Source organism: Dendrobium catenatum, unplaced genomic scaffold (genome assembly GCF_001605985.2).
Source record: "Dendrobium catenatum unplaced genomic scaffold, ASM160598v2 original_scaffold_117933, whole genome shotgun sequence".
Taxonomy (NCBI): Eukaryota; Viridiplantae; Streptophyta; class Magnoliopsida; order Asparagales; family Orchidaceae; genus Dendrobium; species Dendrobium catenatum.
Window position 1 is genome coordinate 356,522 of NW_021436368.1, and position 19,136 is coordinate 375,657.

The window sequence follows — 19,136 nt, forward strand, 5'->3', positions numbered from 1 at the left end:
ACCAAATCAATGAAAAGAAAAAGAACTCATTATATCAACAAAACTAGACAAAAAATTCGCACAAATGTCTAAATAAAGAAACCACAAAAGAAACAAATACCAAACACAAAGAATAGTTATTGCTCAAGAATTAGCTCTGGTGATAATGGTCCAGAAGCAAACTTGAAAGGATCGATTAAGAGAAACTGACAACAAATGAGTTCTCTGGGCACAAATGAAATAGGTAATTGTCATAAATGATTAAATATTAAGCATGCAATATGATAAATGAAGACACTATGAGTAACAATTCATATTAATATAATAAGTGCATTATTCAATCAACTTAGAATAATACTCCATGGCATTAATAATTAAAATGTTAAATAAGCTATAATAATTTAAATTGATGGAGTTCATGAACCTTCATATGAAGGTTATTGGTTAATGCATACTTATCTCATCAAAGAATACAAACACTAACACATCCATGTGCATCAACATCATACATATTTATATGTCCAACACTATCTCATCAATGTCATATATACCACATAGCCACTTTCTCCAATTTACTTTGTTGGGTTTGAGCCCAAAAAACTTAAAATTGGAACAAAACTAGATTATCTCACTCTTGATTAGTACTAATTCGTTCAAACAACAAATTCATTCTTATACTCCAACCTTAAATGATATAAAAGGAAGACTTGCAATAAATTTGTTTTAAGGATCTCTTATAGGAAGGTACGTACAACACGTTCTTTCTTGAAGTCTTTGTTATAAGCACCTAGTTCATGTTTCTTGGCTGACCACAGCCACAGGTAATGAGCTTGGAACATCAGGCCATCAAATCTACGTACCTGAGCGTGTCTTACTTAGGAATCACATTAAAACGGAATGCAACTTGATGCGCGTAAAATACAGGTTTTGAGCAACTTCGACTAACCTATGGTTCAAGCTTTGAGCATTCTTACTTTGGTACAGAAATCCCCTTAAACGTGATTCTATTTCAAGCTTCAAAGGTGAACTGTCGGACAAAGAGTAGAATCAAACAATAAATTGAACTCTCAAATTGGTAATCACTTCTTGTGCCGATGTGATCGTTCAGTATAATCCCTGTGGGGTTTATGTGATGAATCAGCTCCATCAGATGGGCTTCTACTTCTTCTTCTTCTTCTTCTCGAGCCATCATCAACAGATCTCCTGTGCCGATGGGGTGATTCCTCTCTTACAGTATAGCTGTTCTTCGATTTAGCTGGAACCTCTTTCGCATCCTCTGATCTTAGGTGTCTTAAGTGTCTTGAATGTGAGTCGTCCCCAGATTTAGATGGAATCTCTTCCCTTTCCTCCAACCTTTGGTATCTCAATTTCGAATCTTCCTGATAATTTGCAGGTCTACTGCTTCTCGTTGGGGGAGCATCTTCCTTATCCCCAAATGCCCTATGCCTGGTAGGTGAATCTTCTTCCCCTTCCATGTGATTGACACGCCTTGGGGGTGATGGAACCTGACATCAGAAAATGAGGTAGAAGAGCATGAAACTAAAACAGCAACGTTCAAGTACTCTGAAATATAAGCTGGGAGATACTAAAAATTGATAATGAGTCGAAAAGATGAATTAATCCACTTCTCCTCATCATCAAAATTACAATTATTTAACTAAAAGGTGTTGTCTTTGTTAATCATCATTCTCCATTCATTCATGCTGAATGTTGAAAAAAAGGATCAACTCTATTTGATGCAAATCTTTTTCCTCAGCTTATATAGTTATATCCATATATTCTCCACTCTACCCTTTTGCTTGATTTTCACATTTATTTTATATACCCATCTTATGATACATTCTACGTTCCATTTTGCCTGGTAAAAAAAAAAACTTTACTGCCATAAAGTTCCTAAAACCTATGAATAAACAGTGATATGAGATACTATAAAAATTTTATTGTGAAACTTCGTCATTTAGGATTTAGGATGGTTCTTTGCTCCCCCTATCAAAGTTGGTGGTCACGTGTAAGTTTTAGATGGAGAGATACAGAAACTGGTCCAAGTTGCTTCATTGCTCAACTCCAAAAAGTTCAGTGCATTTTCAGCATATAATTTTGATACCATCCAATCTATATAAGCAACGCCAAATAAATATTGAACTACCGTTGAGAAATACTTGTTAATATTGAACATAGGAATGATTTTTATACCTGAAAGCGGGATAAGAACCGCCCTTCAGGAGGTAGCGGAATGCCAAGCCTTTTCAAATCATCATATGGGATTGGACGCCTACATAAACAAAAGCCCCGGAGATATAACTGATGAGTGTCCAGTCATTCCATAAAACTGTGCAAATAATTATCTCTCTTCTTCTCTATAAGAGAGATAAAACATCTTATCCTTACAGTTTTTACCATTCATCACAAATTTTGAATGACTACAATTTATAGTAGTTAACCATCAACGTAAAAAGAAGCTAAAAGATGCATCTTAATTTAGAGATTAAAAATTTGTAATAAAACACGTGAGGATAAATGACTCTATCCTTCTAAAAAAAATTTCCTCTTACAAAGGTGTGATTTATGTTTGATGACTATCTAAGATGATATACTTGTATATGTATGGACTTAAGGAAGAATTTTTCTCTTCCTAGGTGGAGTATTATCATTCTCCACCAAATTATGTCACGTGAATGATCAAAAACATATATTTCTTTAACATCATTAAAATTAACGGAATGCATAATTTGAAGATTTTTAAGACCATTGATCAACAATTAGATGCCTCAATTCTTTTTACAATGGATAGCTTTGATCGTATAATTTCAAAATATAGAAACATTTGAATGGCTTCGAATCAAATGCATGAGTGTTTGGTGATATCTTATATGAATCATATAGTTTTGATTGGTGAATTACAAGAATAAAACCAGAGTTTTGGAAAGGGAATTTCATTATTGTGATGGCTACTGGAGTCCCATGAAAGTTAAAATTCAATTTTTATCCAAGTCTCAAAATCGTTAAGCCTAGCTTCACCAATACAGGCTCATATTGAGGCCTGGTGGTCAACGGTTGCAAATCATTGAGCATAAAAGCCTTGAGTAGCAGTAAGTAATTGAGAGGGGCCTCCCTAAACATAGAGACTCAATAAAGCTCCCCATGGGTTGGAAGAGTTGCGACCTTAAGTATGGAGACAGTATAATATTTATCAATAAGGGGAATAATCCTAAAAATCCTTAACAGTAATGTGTTGCTAAAGAAGGAACTATATTTAATTAAGGTAATTGGAGCTAGGAAGTCAGTACCCTTAAGCTTGAAGACATAGGATGGAGCTCTTCTACTCACTAATTGAGAATGGAAAGATGGGAAGCCTTCCTTTATAAATCAAGGGATGGAGAATGTGATACACATGCGAGTGTACAGTCTCTTTTTTTCAATCATGAGACTAATGGTAATATCTTCAAGAAAGATGTGAGGAAAACTAACTTATCCTGCAAATGCAAATAAAAAAATATTAGACAAAATGCCAACATTTCCTCTACTAAGTTTGTTTAGAATTATGTCAATCCACTTTGCATTTCTATTTCATGCAGAGGATACGCTTCATCCGTGTGAATGTTATTCAATTGAGGGATATCCAGTTAGTTTCTAAAGAACATTGTTGTTGCCATATTAAAACTGTTTCTCACATTATCCATTTCAAGAAGATTTGGGATCATTTTGCTAGTTTTTCAATTTTTTCATGTGCATCAATTATGTTATTTATGAAATAGGTTACCTATGTTGATCAAGTAAATAACTCTCACTGTCTCACATTATTTGTATCCTTCCATGCTTTATTTTGGGCATTGAAAAGCTAGGAATAGGCCAAACATAGTAGTGTTAAAGTTTAAACTAAGGGTATTATTAACTCCATTTAAAAAGAGTTAAATTTTCTTAAGGCGGTTAATTCAATTATTGTAGCATGAAAAAATGTTTATAATTTTGCTTACTTGGATTTTGGCATTATCCCTCCTAAAAAATAACCTATTAAAATTTTGAAATGGTAAAAGCCTATTAATTCCTTCTTTAAAATTAAACACTGATGGTTGCTCAAAAGAAAAAATGGAGGAAGTTGCTTGTGGGATCCTTAATAGAGATATTAAGGATAATGTTATTCTCACTTCTTACAAATATTTGGTTATACTAACTCAATTATTATTGAACTTATATATCCCTTTCTTGGATTACAATATTGTTTAAGGGCTAAAATTTCTAATTTTCATATTGATGCTAATGAGGTTATTATTATTGGTTATATCTATAATAATATACCATGCAAGTGGAACTCTTTTAGCTTCAAATGACAAAAAAAGGCAAATTCTCCCTAACTTCGACTCTTAGATTTCCCTTATTATAGAAAAGCTTAACAAGCTGGAAACTACCTAGTGAAATTGTGCTTTAGTTGTAAGAACTTTCGCCTTATGATGGGGTCACCTAAATCTAATATGCTCCTTAGTATCGATAGATTGAATAAAGATAGATTCCCCTACATCAAAAAATAATGGCTAAATATTTTTATTTTCTTATTCAATTGTTTTTGGTTGTTTGGTGTCATGCTTCTCCTTTGGATAATCTTGTTAATTTGTTTTTATTGAAGCCAGTTGTGCTATTGCCTTTATTTGCTTTACTATTTTGGTTTTGTCAATGTTGGATTATTCCTAGTTTGATAATATTTACGTCCTCGTGGTTTGCGCCCTTGTTATAATGATGTAATATTGAGGTGTCATGTTGGCTTACAGTCAAGCTATTTAGTGGTTTCTTCATATTACCGTTTACTTGATTCCTGATTTGAAGAGAGTGCGGCTTGCCTAATAAAGGATTAGTTTTTTTTTTGGTGCATGATGAATTTCTAGTTTGAGATTGTTTCATTTCATCTTCTCCTTCCTTCACTCGCCCCCTATTTTGTGTATATATGGTTATTGTTGTTGTTTATATTATAATAACTCTAGCTGGGATGTTTTATAGATTAACTTTGTATTTAGAGCTACTAAATTCGAGCAAGTTCTCATAATTATGCTCAATAGCAATTTTCTAATCACATTACATATGAGATATTTTCATGAAGCTTACTGGCTTGAAAGTCTAATGATGTGGCTTCCCTATCATAATTGCTGCCATGATCCGTCTCCCCTATTAACTCGCCAAACGAATATGTTTCACTATTGTTATTGCATCTAGATTTTATGCTAATGGAAAACTGTGCATATGGATCTCTACTATTCAATTCTTAATTGTCTACAGTATATTGTTTTGAATTGAAACAAGCATTTATATGTTATGCTGGAAGACCTTATTCACTGTCATGATCTTCTTCGAATGTGATCTACATGGTAGCTAGGGATGATTGTAGGTCCTTTCTGCATTCATTCATTTCTTGCACCTGCCTTCATGTTGAAGGCTGGGATAAGTTCATGGTGGTCTTTGTCTTACAAGCAGGGAAATCTTTTTATGTGCTACACATCACATTTATTCGAACTAACAGTTTCTAATTATCTAGTTTATGTTTTTTTCTTTTAACATAAGTCTGTTGTAGTGATTTTCAATTTTTTTATAGGGGCTACTATCCTAAACCCTGAACCCTATATTCTAATATCTATTAGTTTCATTTTAATTTCGCTTTGTACATCATTTATATATATATATATATAGAGAGAGAGAGAGAGAGAGAGAGAGAGAGAGAGAGAGAGAGAGAGAGATACTCTACTCTCAGAGAGAGAGAGAGAGAGAGAGAGAGCTACTATCCTCTTAGAATGAAAGAGTCATTTCTCCTTAAATATATTTCACCCTCTATCAAAAAATTTGAATGGCTGGAATTGAAGTAGACAAAACACAGCTTTGAGCTACATTTTACATTAATTACTTTAACTACTTACGTTGTAGCCATTTAGTTTTTTTTTTTCCATGGTAACTAAAAGATGTATGAGGAGAAATGGTTCTCTAAAAAAAATGTGTTTTCGTTCAAAAATTTAAGGCAACAAAGAAAAGAGTGGTGAGGGATCATACAAAGGGGCTCGAAATGGTCTCTCTCGACCTCCAAAGCGAAGTTGACCAGATTCCTTTTTTCCACCAAGTCCCCCGCCTATTAAATTGGAGACATTAGAAGTTTCTAAGATTTATTAATATGCAAAATCTTCATATTTGGGATTAGGGATGAGCTATGGAAGAAGGAAAGAAGATAAGTAATGTAACTTATCCAACTAACCTAACCTCCTTGGAATCCACCCAGGCATTAATTGCTGCCTGTTATAATCTACAATCACTTCAGTGTCATCAATGATTGAATGATGCGCATCCTGCAAATAATAAAAAAAATTTAAAAGGCTAGCTTGAAATATAAAAAATTATCAACTGACTTTTTCCCCGAGAAACGAACACATATTAGAAATGTGCTTATGAATCACTAGAATGAGATTAGAAACATCTCATATCTACATTTCTCTTAATAACAATCCTCCAAAAAGAGAGAATAAATAGTTTCATCAGAACTATAAAGTAACAATGGATTAAATTCAACTTATATTATCTAATTCCACACATTCTAGTTTTCAAAGAGTCTAATGTAGGATTAAGCCTTCTAATACATCTATAAATGTCTTTGTAATGATAATCTAATTTTATGTATAAAGACAAGTCAAATATTTTCAACGCTATAAACTGCTTGAAATCTACTAATCATTGCATTCTCGTTTAAAAGTTATCATATATTAGAAACTTGACTCCATCAACTTTAAGTAAGCTATCAAAACTTATCAAAAATACAAAAACTTTAGATTAATAAAGTTATTTTCTAGAGTCGGTGCTTCTTTCAAATGAAATATAAACACAATGGCCTTAGTAATCTACAATTAGTGGATTTTATGCAAGGTCTAGGGTGGCAGCTATGTCAAGATAATTGGAAGAACTTGCGCCCAACTTTGCTTAAAAAAATGGCATTTTGATGTGATATAATTAGCACATATTGTCTGGGCTACGAAGAACAATGACAAAAATCAAGAGAAAACAAAGGACAACCGACAAAAAGTAAGTCAGGAACAAGCATGGGGTATGAAATGAATGGCTTCGAATATGTCAAAGATTTGAACCCTTAAAAAATAAAAAAATAAAAAATAAAAAATAAATGTTACAGCATTTATGTCAGTGTAATGCCAAAGCCAACATCATAAAAAGTATTGTCCACTTTGACTTAATTTGTAATATACTACACTAAATCTCATGATTTTATCATTCCTGGTATAACTTCTTAGTAGGTCACCCTAGCAAGATTTGCTCCATCATGAGCAAACATAATTGTATAGTTCTCATTGAAACTCCACCCATAAGAACAAAAAAGTCCCTCATATTTGCTTTATCCCTTCACTTATATACCCAAGAATATTTTCACCACTTCTGATATAAAATTTGGTTCATTCCTTCCCCTGTTTCCTCCTAAAAGTTTTCATCCTAAATGTTGCATGAGCCACACATTATCTGGACCTTAGCCCCTATGATTTGATTGGGAGGGAACAACATGTTGCATGAGCCACACATTATCTGGAACTCAACCCCTATGATTTGATTTGGAGGGAACAACAAATGATACTAAAGGAGATCTAATTGATAACAAAGTTAATGACTTAGCTTACATGAAAGGCATTATATGCTTTGGCATGGTTATATCTTTCATGGAGTAACTTCTTGGGATCTCAATCATCCTAGTAATATGGTATATATCGTGCACACTTAAATATGGAGTTCCCATTAAAATTTCACCTAATACAAAAAAAGGCACCTCATATGATGCCATACTAATACTAACTTGAAAACTATTATTACAGAAAAAATTTGTGAGTAGAATATAATCTACACAGCTATCTCCAAATTCAAGAATACAAGTTCCCAACAAATCTTAATAATTTTTAAATAGCATGCACTAATTGATTGCATGAGGATGAAACATTGTAATGAAGTCTTATCTTATGTCCAAAGCCTCTTGCACTTACATTCAATAACATAAAAGTAAATCTCTCATCACAATCATATGTGATAATGGCTGGTAGGTCATACATTCGAATAAAATTTCCCATGTAGATCTTTACCCATTTATCTACTGTATTATTTTGTTTGATAGGCAAAAAATGAATAGTTTTCATGAGTTTGTAAACCACTACCCATACCATGATAACAAAGTCATTGATAGACTCATGAAGATGGCTCATTTTCTACATATCACGTAGAAAGTAAATATGCAAATTAGAATTTATATGGACAATATTATTCAAATACTTGGGAAATTAATCATATGGTATATGATCATGATGGAAAATTTACTTCTAAGCTATAGAAGAAAGTGCAGGAGATTTTTGGGACAACGTTAGACTTCAGCACAACATTTCATTCTTAAACAAGCAATCAATTAGAGCATACTATTTTAACATTAAAAGATTTGCTAAGAACTTGAATTGTGAGATTGTATTATTGACATTGGAGGTAGCTAGGATGATTATATTCCAATTTTGAAGTTCTCCTGAAATAATAGCTTTCAAGCTAACATTAGCATGACTTCTTCTAAGGCATCATTAGTGTAGGGCAGAGTTTCAATGGGAAATACATATATGATATAGCTTTTTTGGAATGAGCGAACTACAGGGAAGTAAAATAAGAAGGATAAATCCATAAGGTTCAACTTGGGATGGACAAACTATGACAAAGCAGACAATACTTCATATAATGTGATATGGGTCATTATAATAAAAGTAAAAAACTCATTTAATTGTTTTCATGGGCTGCATCACCATCGTCATTTACGTAATATATAAAGCCAAATTTTATATTTTTCATAAGATCAATAAATAGCTCAATTTAAATTATATCATTACACCAACGATAATATTTTGGACCGCCTCAATTCTTGCATTACGAAGGAGAAACATAATTAAAAAGTTCATTATCAATATGGATGAAAAAATGAAGACATAAATTATAGCTGGACAAAATGCATGATTAGCTCAAAATAACTTGTGTTGTTATCCTAATTAATAATAATGAATAATTTAATTTAATCATGATGAAAGAAGCACATAGCACAGAAAATTGACCATCCATCATGCAGATATGCACAAAAACCCTTTGATACTCCAAGGACATCTTTTGCAATATTCTTAAGATCACTAGCCACTAAGAGAAAAGAAGTTTTATATATCATCTTCAGGTATCGGCAAAATCATAAGCTTTTACTTAAAACACTATGGTAGGAATAAAATAAATAGCTAGTTAGCATTTCCGTAAGAACATACCTAAATCATGTCATTTAGAGTGAATGAGTAACAATGGACCTAAATCAAAAGGAATTCAGAGTGAAAAGGGCTCAACTATTATTTTTGTACACAAATTTGTATCTTCTGAACTCAATTGCTTTTTTTTCCATGTAAAGACTTCAGGTTGTGCTAAACTTATCAATCATCTATAAACATAATACGCTGTAAAAAGTTTGCATGCATTCCAACCAGAAATAACAACATCAAAATAACGAAGACTTAACATGAGAGAAAATTTTAGTAGATCACTACGACTGAGATCCACGAACAGATTGACCACAAATAATATGCAAGAACAGATTCACAATCAGAAGAACATCAATGTGATTTAAATATCAGGATAAGAAGCATTTTGTGATTCCTTTTATGAAGAATATACATAGATTCACGGCAAAACGTACCAAGAGGAGCATATAGACAATTGCATAATATTAGAAGTTTTGCATGTACATTTAAAAAGCACGCAGCAGAGTTGTGAAACTATTAAGAGAAAAGGCTAAGTGATGTGAAAAGAAACTCAGACCATGTATGCATGTCGCATTTCTCTTTCAGTTTCAAATTCAACAAACGCGTAACCACGTGAGGCACCAGTGACTGCAGATAGCACTCAAGGATTCAAAACAGAAGTCAGTTCAATCCAACAACTTGGTTAAATATAAAATACACACAAATTTTGGAGCAAACAGCTTAAAGACAGACAATCAAATCATTTTGAACGTACTAGCACGTCTTTCCCTAATTCAATACCAATGTCGTACAAATAGAAGTCTACAACACCACCACCAACATCATCATCATTGGCTATGATGCATAGACACGAACATGGTGACACGGACACGACACATCATGGATTCGGGATACGTCAATTATTAAAAATATAGGACACTGACACAGGTTGGATATGATATCATAATTTTTATATCTTAAAAATAATGTATGGAAATCAAATAAGCATAATATTAAGAATTATTGTAAATAATAAGTTATTTAACTAAGATATATGCTTAAAATGATAAATATTAGGATGTCGAAAGTCGGGCATGGATATCGTGTCAGACATCGAGAGCGGAGATGAAAAAGTTATCTAGAGTTGAGCATCGATGTTGTGCAATGAGGCAAATGAGGCATCAGACAATGTCGGTTGTCAATATTGAAAAGACGTTAGACAAATATGAGATCTTGAGACGATGAGATTACGGGAATCTAGTGTCGAGCGTTAATGCAAGGCAACATAGTTTGATGTTGAGATAATTTTGAAGCACTGATGTTATGATGACGTCAAATGTTGTTGTGAAACCTAATAAAAATAAGAATGTTCGAAGAATAGAATATTGAGTATGGACAATTGATTAGGGGTAATGGAGAGTAAATAAGAAATTTAGTTTTTCATAAATTAAAATTGGAAGAGCAAGAAATTTTATTTTTAAAAAATCATAAACTATTTAAGACATGCATGTCAAAAAAGCTTGTCCAATTTATTTATAATATTTTTTTAATTGGACACACCTCTGATGTAGGCAGGGGGGGAGTGGGGGTCAAATCATTTTGACTTGTATTTTTAGTAAGCTGCCATGACCTCTATTAAAATCAGCTCATTAATGTCTAGTAGAGTACCTTTTAAGCTCATAAATTGGAGATTAATTAGGTTCATTCCCCCCTCTTTATTGGCCCTTTGGTTTCCCCACTTGGCTCTCCTTCCCGTGGCTGGTTCCTTCCCCCTTTTGGTTGCCGGTTCCGGTTCCCTTTGGTTGCCTGTTCCTTTTAGCTGTCTGTTCCGGTTCCCCTAGCCGTCCGTTCCTTTTCCCTTGGCTGCCTCTACCAATTTTCTGTGTGGCTGTTCGGATTCTGTTTCTGGACTGATTGTTGGTCTTCCATTTTCCTGTTTTTGATTGGTTAAATTGATGGTATTTTGGCTGGTTGGCTACCCCTTTTTTCTTATATATATGAGATATTTTTGTGAATAAAAAAAGGATGTTATGGAGTTATTTTTTGAAGCCAAAACCTACGGGTTTTCTTAGAAAAGCTTGCGAGCTTGTTCCATCCCTTCTCCTTATTCTAGGAAAGCTTGCGAGCTTGTCCTCTCCTTTGTCTTGGCTTCTTACCTCTTTCTTCTCCTTGCAAGTTCGACGCCATCTATATCTTTCTTCTCAAGCGATGGAATGCAAGTTTAGGTTTCTTTTATGTTAAGTTTGTATGTGTCGTTTTATAATATGAAAGTTGTATCTTAGTTTATTTAAGTGTGATATTTGTGTATTTACTTATTTCCTAGGAAGTTTTTAGTATGCTTGCAAAAATTAGGGTCTCCCTATATTTTTGCTTGCATCAGTCTCCGTCGTGTCCGACACATGTCAAAGGTGTGTTTGACACATGTCGAGCCTTACACTGTATGACTCTTTGAGGAGAAGTATCGATGCATTATAGATCATTCATCACATCCCAATTATATCATTCGTCTTATCCCAACTATACTGAGTCAGCTTTAAGATTCCCCAACAACAATTCTTTCATGCTAAATGCTACAAAAGTAATTAAACCTAATTTGCAAAATAAAAAAAATGTATAATACTACCAAAACAAAAATTTGTTAGCTGTCTATAGAATTAAGGATAAGATTTTCAGCACATGTATGACTAGGATCATGAACATCTTAATTATGTCGTGGCAGTTAACTAACATTAGCAGATGATACACGACCAAATTGTTGCTAAAGCCTATTCTTAGAGACCTCTGCTAAGATTTGAATGACTAATCTTACAAGTCTCAAATGCAGGCAAAGCTAAAAAGACTCTTGTAATCAAAGTGCAAATAAATTTATGCCATAGGATTCAAGCAGTTTTCTTATCCCTCGATACAAATTAATTATAGTTCTTTATGCTCCTTTAATCAAGACTTCCAAGAAACAAAAAAAAAAAAGAAGGCAAAGATGAACTTATGTCTTCTCCCCTTTTTCCCATACATTTTTTCGTTAGAACCTCATTACTTAAAATGATATATTGTGCAGAACCTCTCATAATTTCTTCAAAATGAATGCTCCGTTCGGTCTTAGATGTCAATTAAAAAAGAATGCTTACTGGATTGCAAACTTGTGGATTGGCACTAGGATGCGGGCTCAAGATGTGTTCACTACATGGATTAGGGCTTCCAAGCGGTTCACAGGCCCCGGTGATTAGAAAGAGGAACACTGAACAATTTGCATGCTTTGTCAGAAAGGATGAATCCTGCCTAAAATAAAATATCAAATGGTCCCATAATGAAGGAAACCCAAAAAAAAAGGTACAAGAAGGCTAACATTGATGATGCTGTATAAATCTACCAAAAAACAAGCTAGAGATACCTTTCAATAAGCTAATTCCCACAATAAAAGTCCTACAAGAATATCCAGCATATAGAGAAACAGATTTCTCTTAAGATCCATTCATTGTAGCAAGAAGGGGGTAGGAAGTAGTATGAAATTTGATGGACACAGAAATATGTAAGTAGTAAGATTAACCACTTCAATTAATATAAATCCAAATATCTAGAAAATAGGATTCAATTTAAATCAAGCACGTTCAAGTCAACTTGATCTACTCAATTAGTCAATTTCATACTTTAACTTATTAGAGAAATTACCTCAAGAAAGTGGCAATGATCTAAGAACTCATCCCAGTATGTGAATAATGCCTAATAGTTGTCCCTAAGAACTATCATCTATGAAAATGATGACTTCTCAAGATAAACTATTAATCAACTACCCGGCTATCGAGTCGGTGACTTCTTCAAAGCTCAATAGATTACTTACTACAACCAGACCTTACGCTCAAACTACACAACTATTATATTTTCTCTTAATTTTTGTATGGTTATGTTTGTAGCCAACTATGTAACGGTCAAGCCCAAACCCCAATCTCTAATTAAGGGTTGCAAGGTGAGCTTAATCAACATGAATTTTATTCAATTGATCTCTAAAAATTCAATTTTTTGTACTCGAACTCATTTTGATAAAATCTCAAAGCTTCCTATTCTAATTTTTTTCTTTCTCCCTCTACTTATACTGCAACTATACCAAACAGTCGACTAGATGACTTCATCCTCATATTGCAATAGGCGGTTGGACGACCTGACTTTCCTCAACCTCTACGGGTGGTATACAATATTGGTCTCCGACAGATCAACCACTTGGCTGATTTCTAAACTCTCGCATGCAAGAATTTTCTTTTTTTTTTTTGCAATATATGCCTCACCTAAAATTTTCTCATATAAAAAATACATTAAAAATATGTTCAGTAAAATTAAAATTAAAAAATTACTAGCATAAATTTTACTAAAAAAAGTAAAAATTTTAAATTTCTTTCCAATGTTCAACTTCAACATGAGGAAGATCAATCACTAGTAGAAGAACAGTGCTAGATGGCTAGGGGCTTCGACGAAGAAGTGCGTTTCTGCATCTCACCTTTAGCCTTTGTCACTTCAATGTTAACTCTCTTCTTCTTCTTCTTCTTCTTTTTTCATTATTTCTTATGTTTGTTGAACAAGCTAGCTATGATATCTTCATTTGATATGTTAATCTTATCCTAAGGATCTTGATAGCAATGAAATTTTGCTAAACTCAAGCTCAATGAAGAAGGAATCAAGGAAGCAAGTTTTTGAATTAAAATCAATGATCTCTCTTTTAAAGACTAAGGGGTTGTTTGGTTGCTTGAAAAAGGAATGCAGTGTAAAAAAAATACAGTATAAAATTAATGTAGTGTAAAAGAAATAGTGTAAAAGGAATGCATTTTTTGAGAGGTTTGATGGAGAAGTATAGAGAGAATAAGGAGGATCTACATAAAATATTTATTGATTTAGAGAAAGAATATGATAAAGTTCCAAGAGAAGTGTTATGGAGAGTTTTAGAAAATAAAGGGGGTTAATAATGCTTATATTCAAGTCATTAAGAATATGTATGTAGGAGTTGTTACTTGTGTTCAAACACAAGGTGGTTTGACCAAGTATTTTCCTATTTCAGTTGGATTACAAAGGATCAGCCCTAAGCCCATATCTTTTTGCTTTAGTCATGGATGTTCTCACTAGACATTTGTAAGGGGTTGTACCCTGGTGTATGCTTTTTGCTGATGATATTCTTCTTGTTGATAAGACTAGAGAGGGACTTGAAGGTAAACTTGAATTATGGAGGTCTACCTTAGAGTCTAAAGGATTTCGTTTGAGTAGATCTAAAATTGAATATATGTAGTGTAATTTTAGTAATAAGAGTTCATGTAGGAGGATTGTGACTTTGGGTGATTAAGTCATTAATAAGAGTACAAGTTTTAAATATCTTGGGCCTATTGTTCAGAGTGATGGTGAAATAGATAGGGATATTATTAATTGAATTCAAGTTGGATGGTTGAAGTGGAGGAATGCATGGGGCTTGTTGTGTGATAGAAAAGTTCCCCTCAAACTTAAAAGAAATTTCTATAAGATGGTGGTTAGACTTGCAATGCTTTATGGAGCGAAACGTTGGCCATTAAAAGAGAAGCATATTATTAAGTTGAATGTAGCAGAGATAAGGATGCTCAGGTGGATGAGTGGCTTTACTCTTAGATACAGGATACGAAATGAGCCCATACGTGAAAAGGTTGGAGTAACTCCAATGGAAAATAAAATTAGAGAGAGTCGCCTTAGATGGTTTGGTCAGATAAAACGACAGCCTTTCAATTACCTAATTAGGGAAGTAGATGTGTTAGATTTGACTTATTTTAATAAATGTAGAGATAGATGTAAAAAGACTTGTTTAGAAAATATTAGAAATGACATTTGTTTATTAGATTTAAATGAAAATTTAACTTTTAACAGGACATAATGGAGAAAAATAATTGATGGAGATGGCTAGAGGTGGCGGAAGTGGTGGCTACCGACAGGCAATTCCCTTGAGTTATTTGAAAATCGCTCAAATAGGAGGAATTCCAAATACACTAAAATGAACTAAAATGGAATACACTGTATTTGTTTTACTTTACCTTGAATTTATTTTTCATCCAACTAAACAACTAAATTATCAAAACACCTGCATTTGGATTACTTTACACCCTATATGCAACAAACCAAATAGCTCCTAAGTATTAGCTAAAATGTGCAAAAATACAACATAGAATGTCAACATCAAATTAATGAACACTACATATCAGCAAAAGCGTACAAAAAGACAATGTAAAAAGTCAACATCAAATTTATTGACTAATATTCAACATTAAAACAAGCATTTATCAACCATCAATGATTAATTAATGAATAATATTTTGATATTTTCTTATTCTTTTTGCAATAAACCTACAAAAATATAACAGAATCAAGGAGCTAAATATACATCCCAATATCTAAAAAACCCAGTTCAAGCTAAATAAAATCAATTCAAGTTAAATCAAACTGGTTCAAGTCAATTTAACTCAACTTGTTTAGCTTCATACATGTTGGCTTATCAGAGAACTCGCATCAAATAAGCGGCTATGATCAAGAACTCATCCTGATATCTCGGTATTGCCTAATAGTTGGCCCTAACAACTATTATTTATGAAGTTGGTCCTGGTCGCTACTCCAAGAAAGACGACTACTCAAGATGAACTATTGATCGACTAGCTGATTTCACCAAAGTTTGGTAGATGAATTCCTATAGTCGGACTTCTAATTAGGCCACACAATTATTATATTTTCTCTTTTTTTTTGTATAACCATGATTGTAGCCAATAATGTAATGTTCAAGCCAATCTCTAACCAGGGGGTTGCGGGTGAGCACAATCTACATGAATGTTATTTAATTGATCTCTAAAGACTCAATTTTTTATACTCAAACCCATTTCAATGAAATCCCAAAGCTTCTTAGTCAAAAATTCTTCTTTCTCAGTCTACTTTGTTCTCTCTTTCACTCAGTATTCTCAGTATAGTTGGGTGTGATTCACCCTTCACGGACAACTATTGATTCAACAATTAATACTCAAATTAACACTTCAAGAGACGAGCATTTCGAAAACAGAACACCTACCTATATCCCGAACCAATCGCAGGTTCTTGACCTTTCCATACGCGCTCATGGCCTTCAAAAACAACGCAATAGAATTCATCAGAAACAAACCCTGACAAAAACAAAACAAAAATGGTAACTCTTTCTATCGAATCCAATATCAAAACGGCACCTTTCGAAGCGTTTCTTCGCTTGTCTGACGAGAAAGCCGTGCCACGAAGAGGGTGCAGTAGGAATCGCCAATGATCTTGGGATCACCAGCGGGGTCATCTAAAAGAAAACAAGAGTCGGGTTGGATAACGGAGGAGACACAAAGGCACAGGAAAAATAAGAGGATAACTCACAGAGGCCGGCGGCGGAGCAGAGGACAGCTCTGAAGACCCCGTTGTCATGAGGGACGATGTCTGTGCCGTCGATGCTTCCGGCCTGGATTGGATGGTAAGAGTTGGCATAGAATACGGCGTTCAGATTGGCAGCACTCATCTGCACTTTGCTATTAGGGTTTCATTGCAAATCGAGATTTGTCCAAGTCGAGTAGCGTGACGAGTCTTCTACAAAATGAAATTAAAAAACATAAAGGTCAATAATAAAAAACTGAATTATATTTGAAAAAAAATATTATAGTGAAGGTGTGTCATTTTTATTTTTTAGTGTATTTTTCTCAAGGGATGATACTCTCTCCTCTATCATTTAATTCACTTTTATATATATATATATATATTATAATTTTATAATTTTTAATATTATTATTATTTATTATTTTATCCAATTTGATCCCGGCTGATTCATTGTTCGGTTCGATTTTCACAACATATAGATATTAGTTTAACTTAATTTAAATATAAATAGAAAGCACGCTAATTGAATTATTTAAAATTATTATTATTTATAAACAAAAAATACACAATTTAATTATAAACAGAAAATATAATATAAGAATCACGTAGGCAAAAAAAAAAAATGCAAATGAATATAAAAATCATTCAATAAATTTACCTTCATAGTTTAATAGATTAAAGAAGTTTCGAACCATAGGCTTAAATATTTAATTCACCCTATTGAATTTCTTGATTCAATGAATGTAACACATCAAATAAGGAAATCAAACTTACAAAACATATAAAATAAGATAAAGTATATTTTATTATCAAGAAATATAAAATTTACAAAACATATAATACAATGCACTGATGCTATACATCCATTATTATATGAACAAGATAATACATTTAAAATTTGATTACATCATAATGATGAATTTTAAAATGTTTATATTTATTTTAAATTAAATATAATATATGAATTAATTAATTAGTTATTATCTTCTACACATATCAAAATAATAATAACAGCCTTAAAATAAATCAATAATAAATTTTAGCAAGGATATTTTAATTCACAAATTCACTCCCCCCCCCAAAAAAAATGAATTTTTATTAGGTCCGGACACCTGACATAGCTTTACATCCGGATGTCAATAGAATGTCGCCACGTGCTCTTACTCTTTACTGCGCGGCCCGACGACCCGACACAGACCGGAACCCAACATTGCTATGTATTAGCTGATTTGTACAGACCAGAGTATTGTTAGGTTTTGCTCGGTATTGCTCGGTAACGAGAAATACCATTTTGTCAAGACCAGTAACTAGCAATACCCCAGTTTGGCTAGGTATTGCTCGGTATTGGTCTTGACAGAGCGGTATTTCTCGTTATTGTCAAGCAATAACGAACAATACCGAGCAAAACCTAGCAATACACGAACATAGCAATACCGGGTTTCCATTCCGGGTCAGGTCGTCGGGCCGCGCGGTAAAGAGTAAGAGCACGTGGCGACATTTTATTGGCGTCTAGATGTAGAGCTATGTCAGGTGTCCGAACCTAATAAAAATTCAAAAAAAATGCGAGGCTGAGCAGAGATCAGCTTCCCTTTCACGCGTGCGTAATTCGCTGTGGGAAATATAAGGTAGCAAAAAATGAGAAGATGAAAATATTCACAAAATTAATTATGTAAATGTGAATGAAAGCAGAGAAGGCATCCTATCCTATGAGGTCTTAGCTCTTTGAAAAAGAAAAAAAAAAAACATGAAGAACAAAAGCAAGTTATCCACTTTCGCATTTCACCTTTCAAGCCGCATAAGAGAAGGATAATATCTTCCCCCCTTCTTTTATAGTTTATTAAATATTTTAATAACATATTCACCAAAAACATGCTGAAAATGGAGGTTAAAAAAAAGTGTTCTCTTCTCCTTTATTTCTATTGAAGTGACGCTTCTTCTTATTCTTATTCTAAAGAAAAGGAAAAAAAAAAAAAGAGAACAAGTCTAAAGATAGATGCAGTCTTTTTTCCATTTTACTTTGTTTTGTCAGCAGAATGCGACATATCTTTTCATTTGGTTTTTGATTAGTGATTAACTTTCAATCACAAGCTTGAGATTCTAATTCCCTACTTTTCTAAAGAAAATTAAAACTAATACTATGTCAAAAAGGAACATGCGGATTGCACAAACTTTTATGTGATGAGCATAAAGGGAGGGGCCATACCTTGGTAATTACCAGATAAGAAGATGGCAAGATCATCTTGAAATCCCTCCCTCCCTCCTACAATTCACCATAAAATTTCATATAAAAAATAAACCATCTTTGATTTCTTCTAAAGTTTAGGAAATAAAAAAACGCAGAAGAAATCATCCAAATTGAAAAAGCAAACATGTATGATGAAAATTGATCAAGAAATGAAGAATGCTCTTGCTATCAAATGAATACTTAGAAAAGAAGTTTAAGCTAGCTTAAACATCCTTAAAAAGAAAAAGGTAAGAAGAACCAACTTAATGAAGCGGATGCAATTGGATAGAATTGTTCCTTCT

At 33.2% G+C, this 19,136-nt stretch overlaps 1 protein-coding gene across 1 annotated transcript; it reads right to left on the reverse strand.

Moving 5' to 3' along the window:
• Window positions 1–654: 654 nt before the first annotated feature.
• LOC110113974 (U11/U12 small nuclear ribonucleoprotein 35 kDa protein) lies at window positions 655–18,870 on the reverse strand. The gene is made up of 9 exons (XM_028692089.1): window positions 18,814–18,870; window positions 16,617–16,823; window positions 16,445–16,542; window positions 16,294–16,345; window positions 9,820–9,890; window positions 6,206–6,296; window positions 6,007–6,082; window positions 2,173–2,251; window positions 655–1,484 (listed from the first exon to the last, which is right to left on the reverse strand). The coding sequence occupies exons 2-9, from the start codon at window positions 16,753–16,755 to the stop codon at window positions 1,059–1,061; spliced, it is 1,032 nt and encodes a 343-aa protein (XP_028547922.1). The 5' UTR covers window positions 16,756–16,823; window positions 18,814–18,870; the 3' UTR covers window positions 655–1,058.
• Window positions 18,871–19,136: the final 266 nt, after the last annotated feature.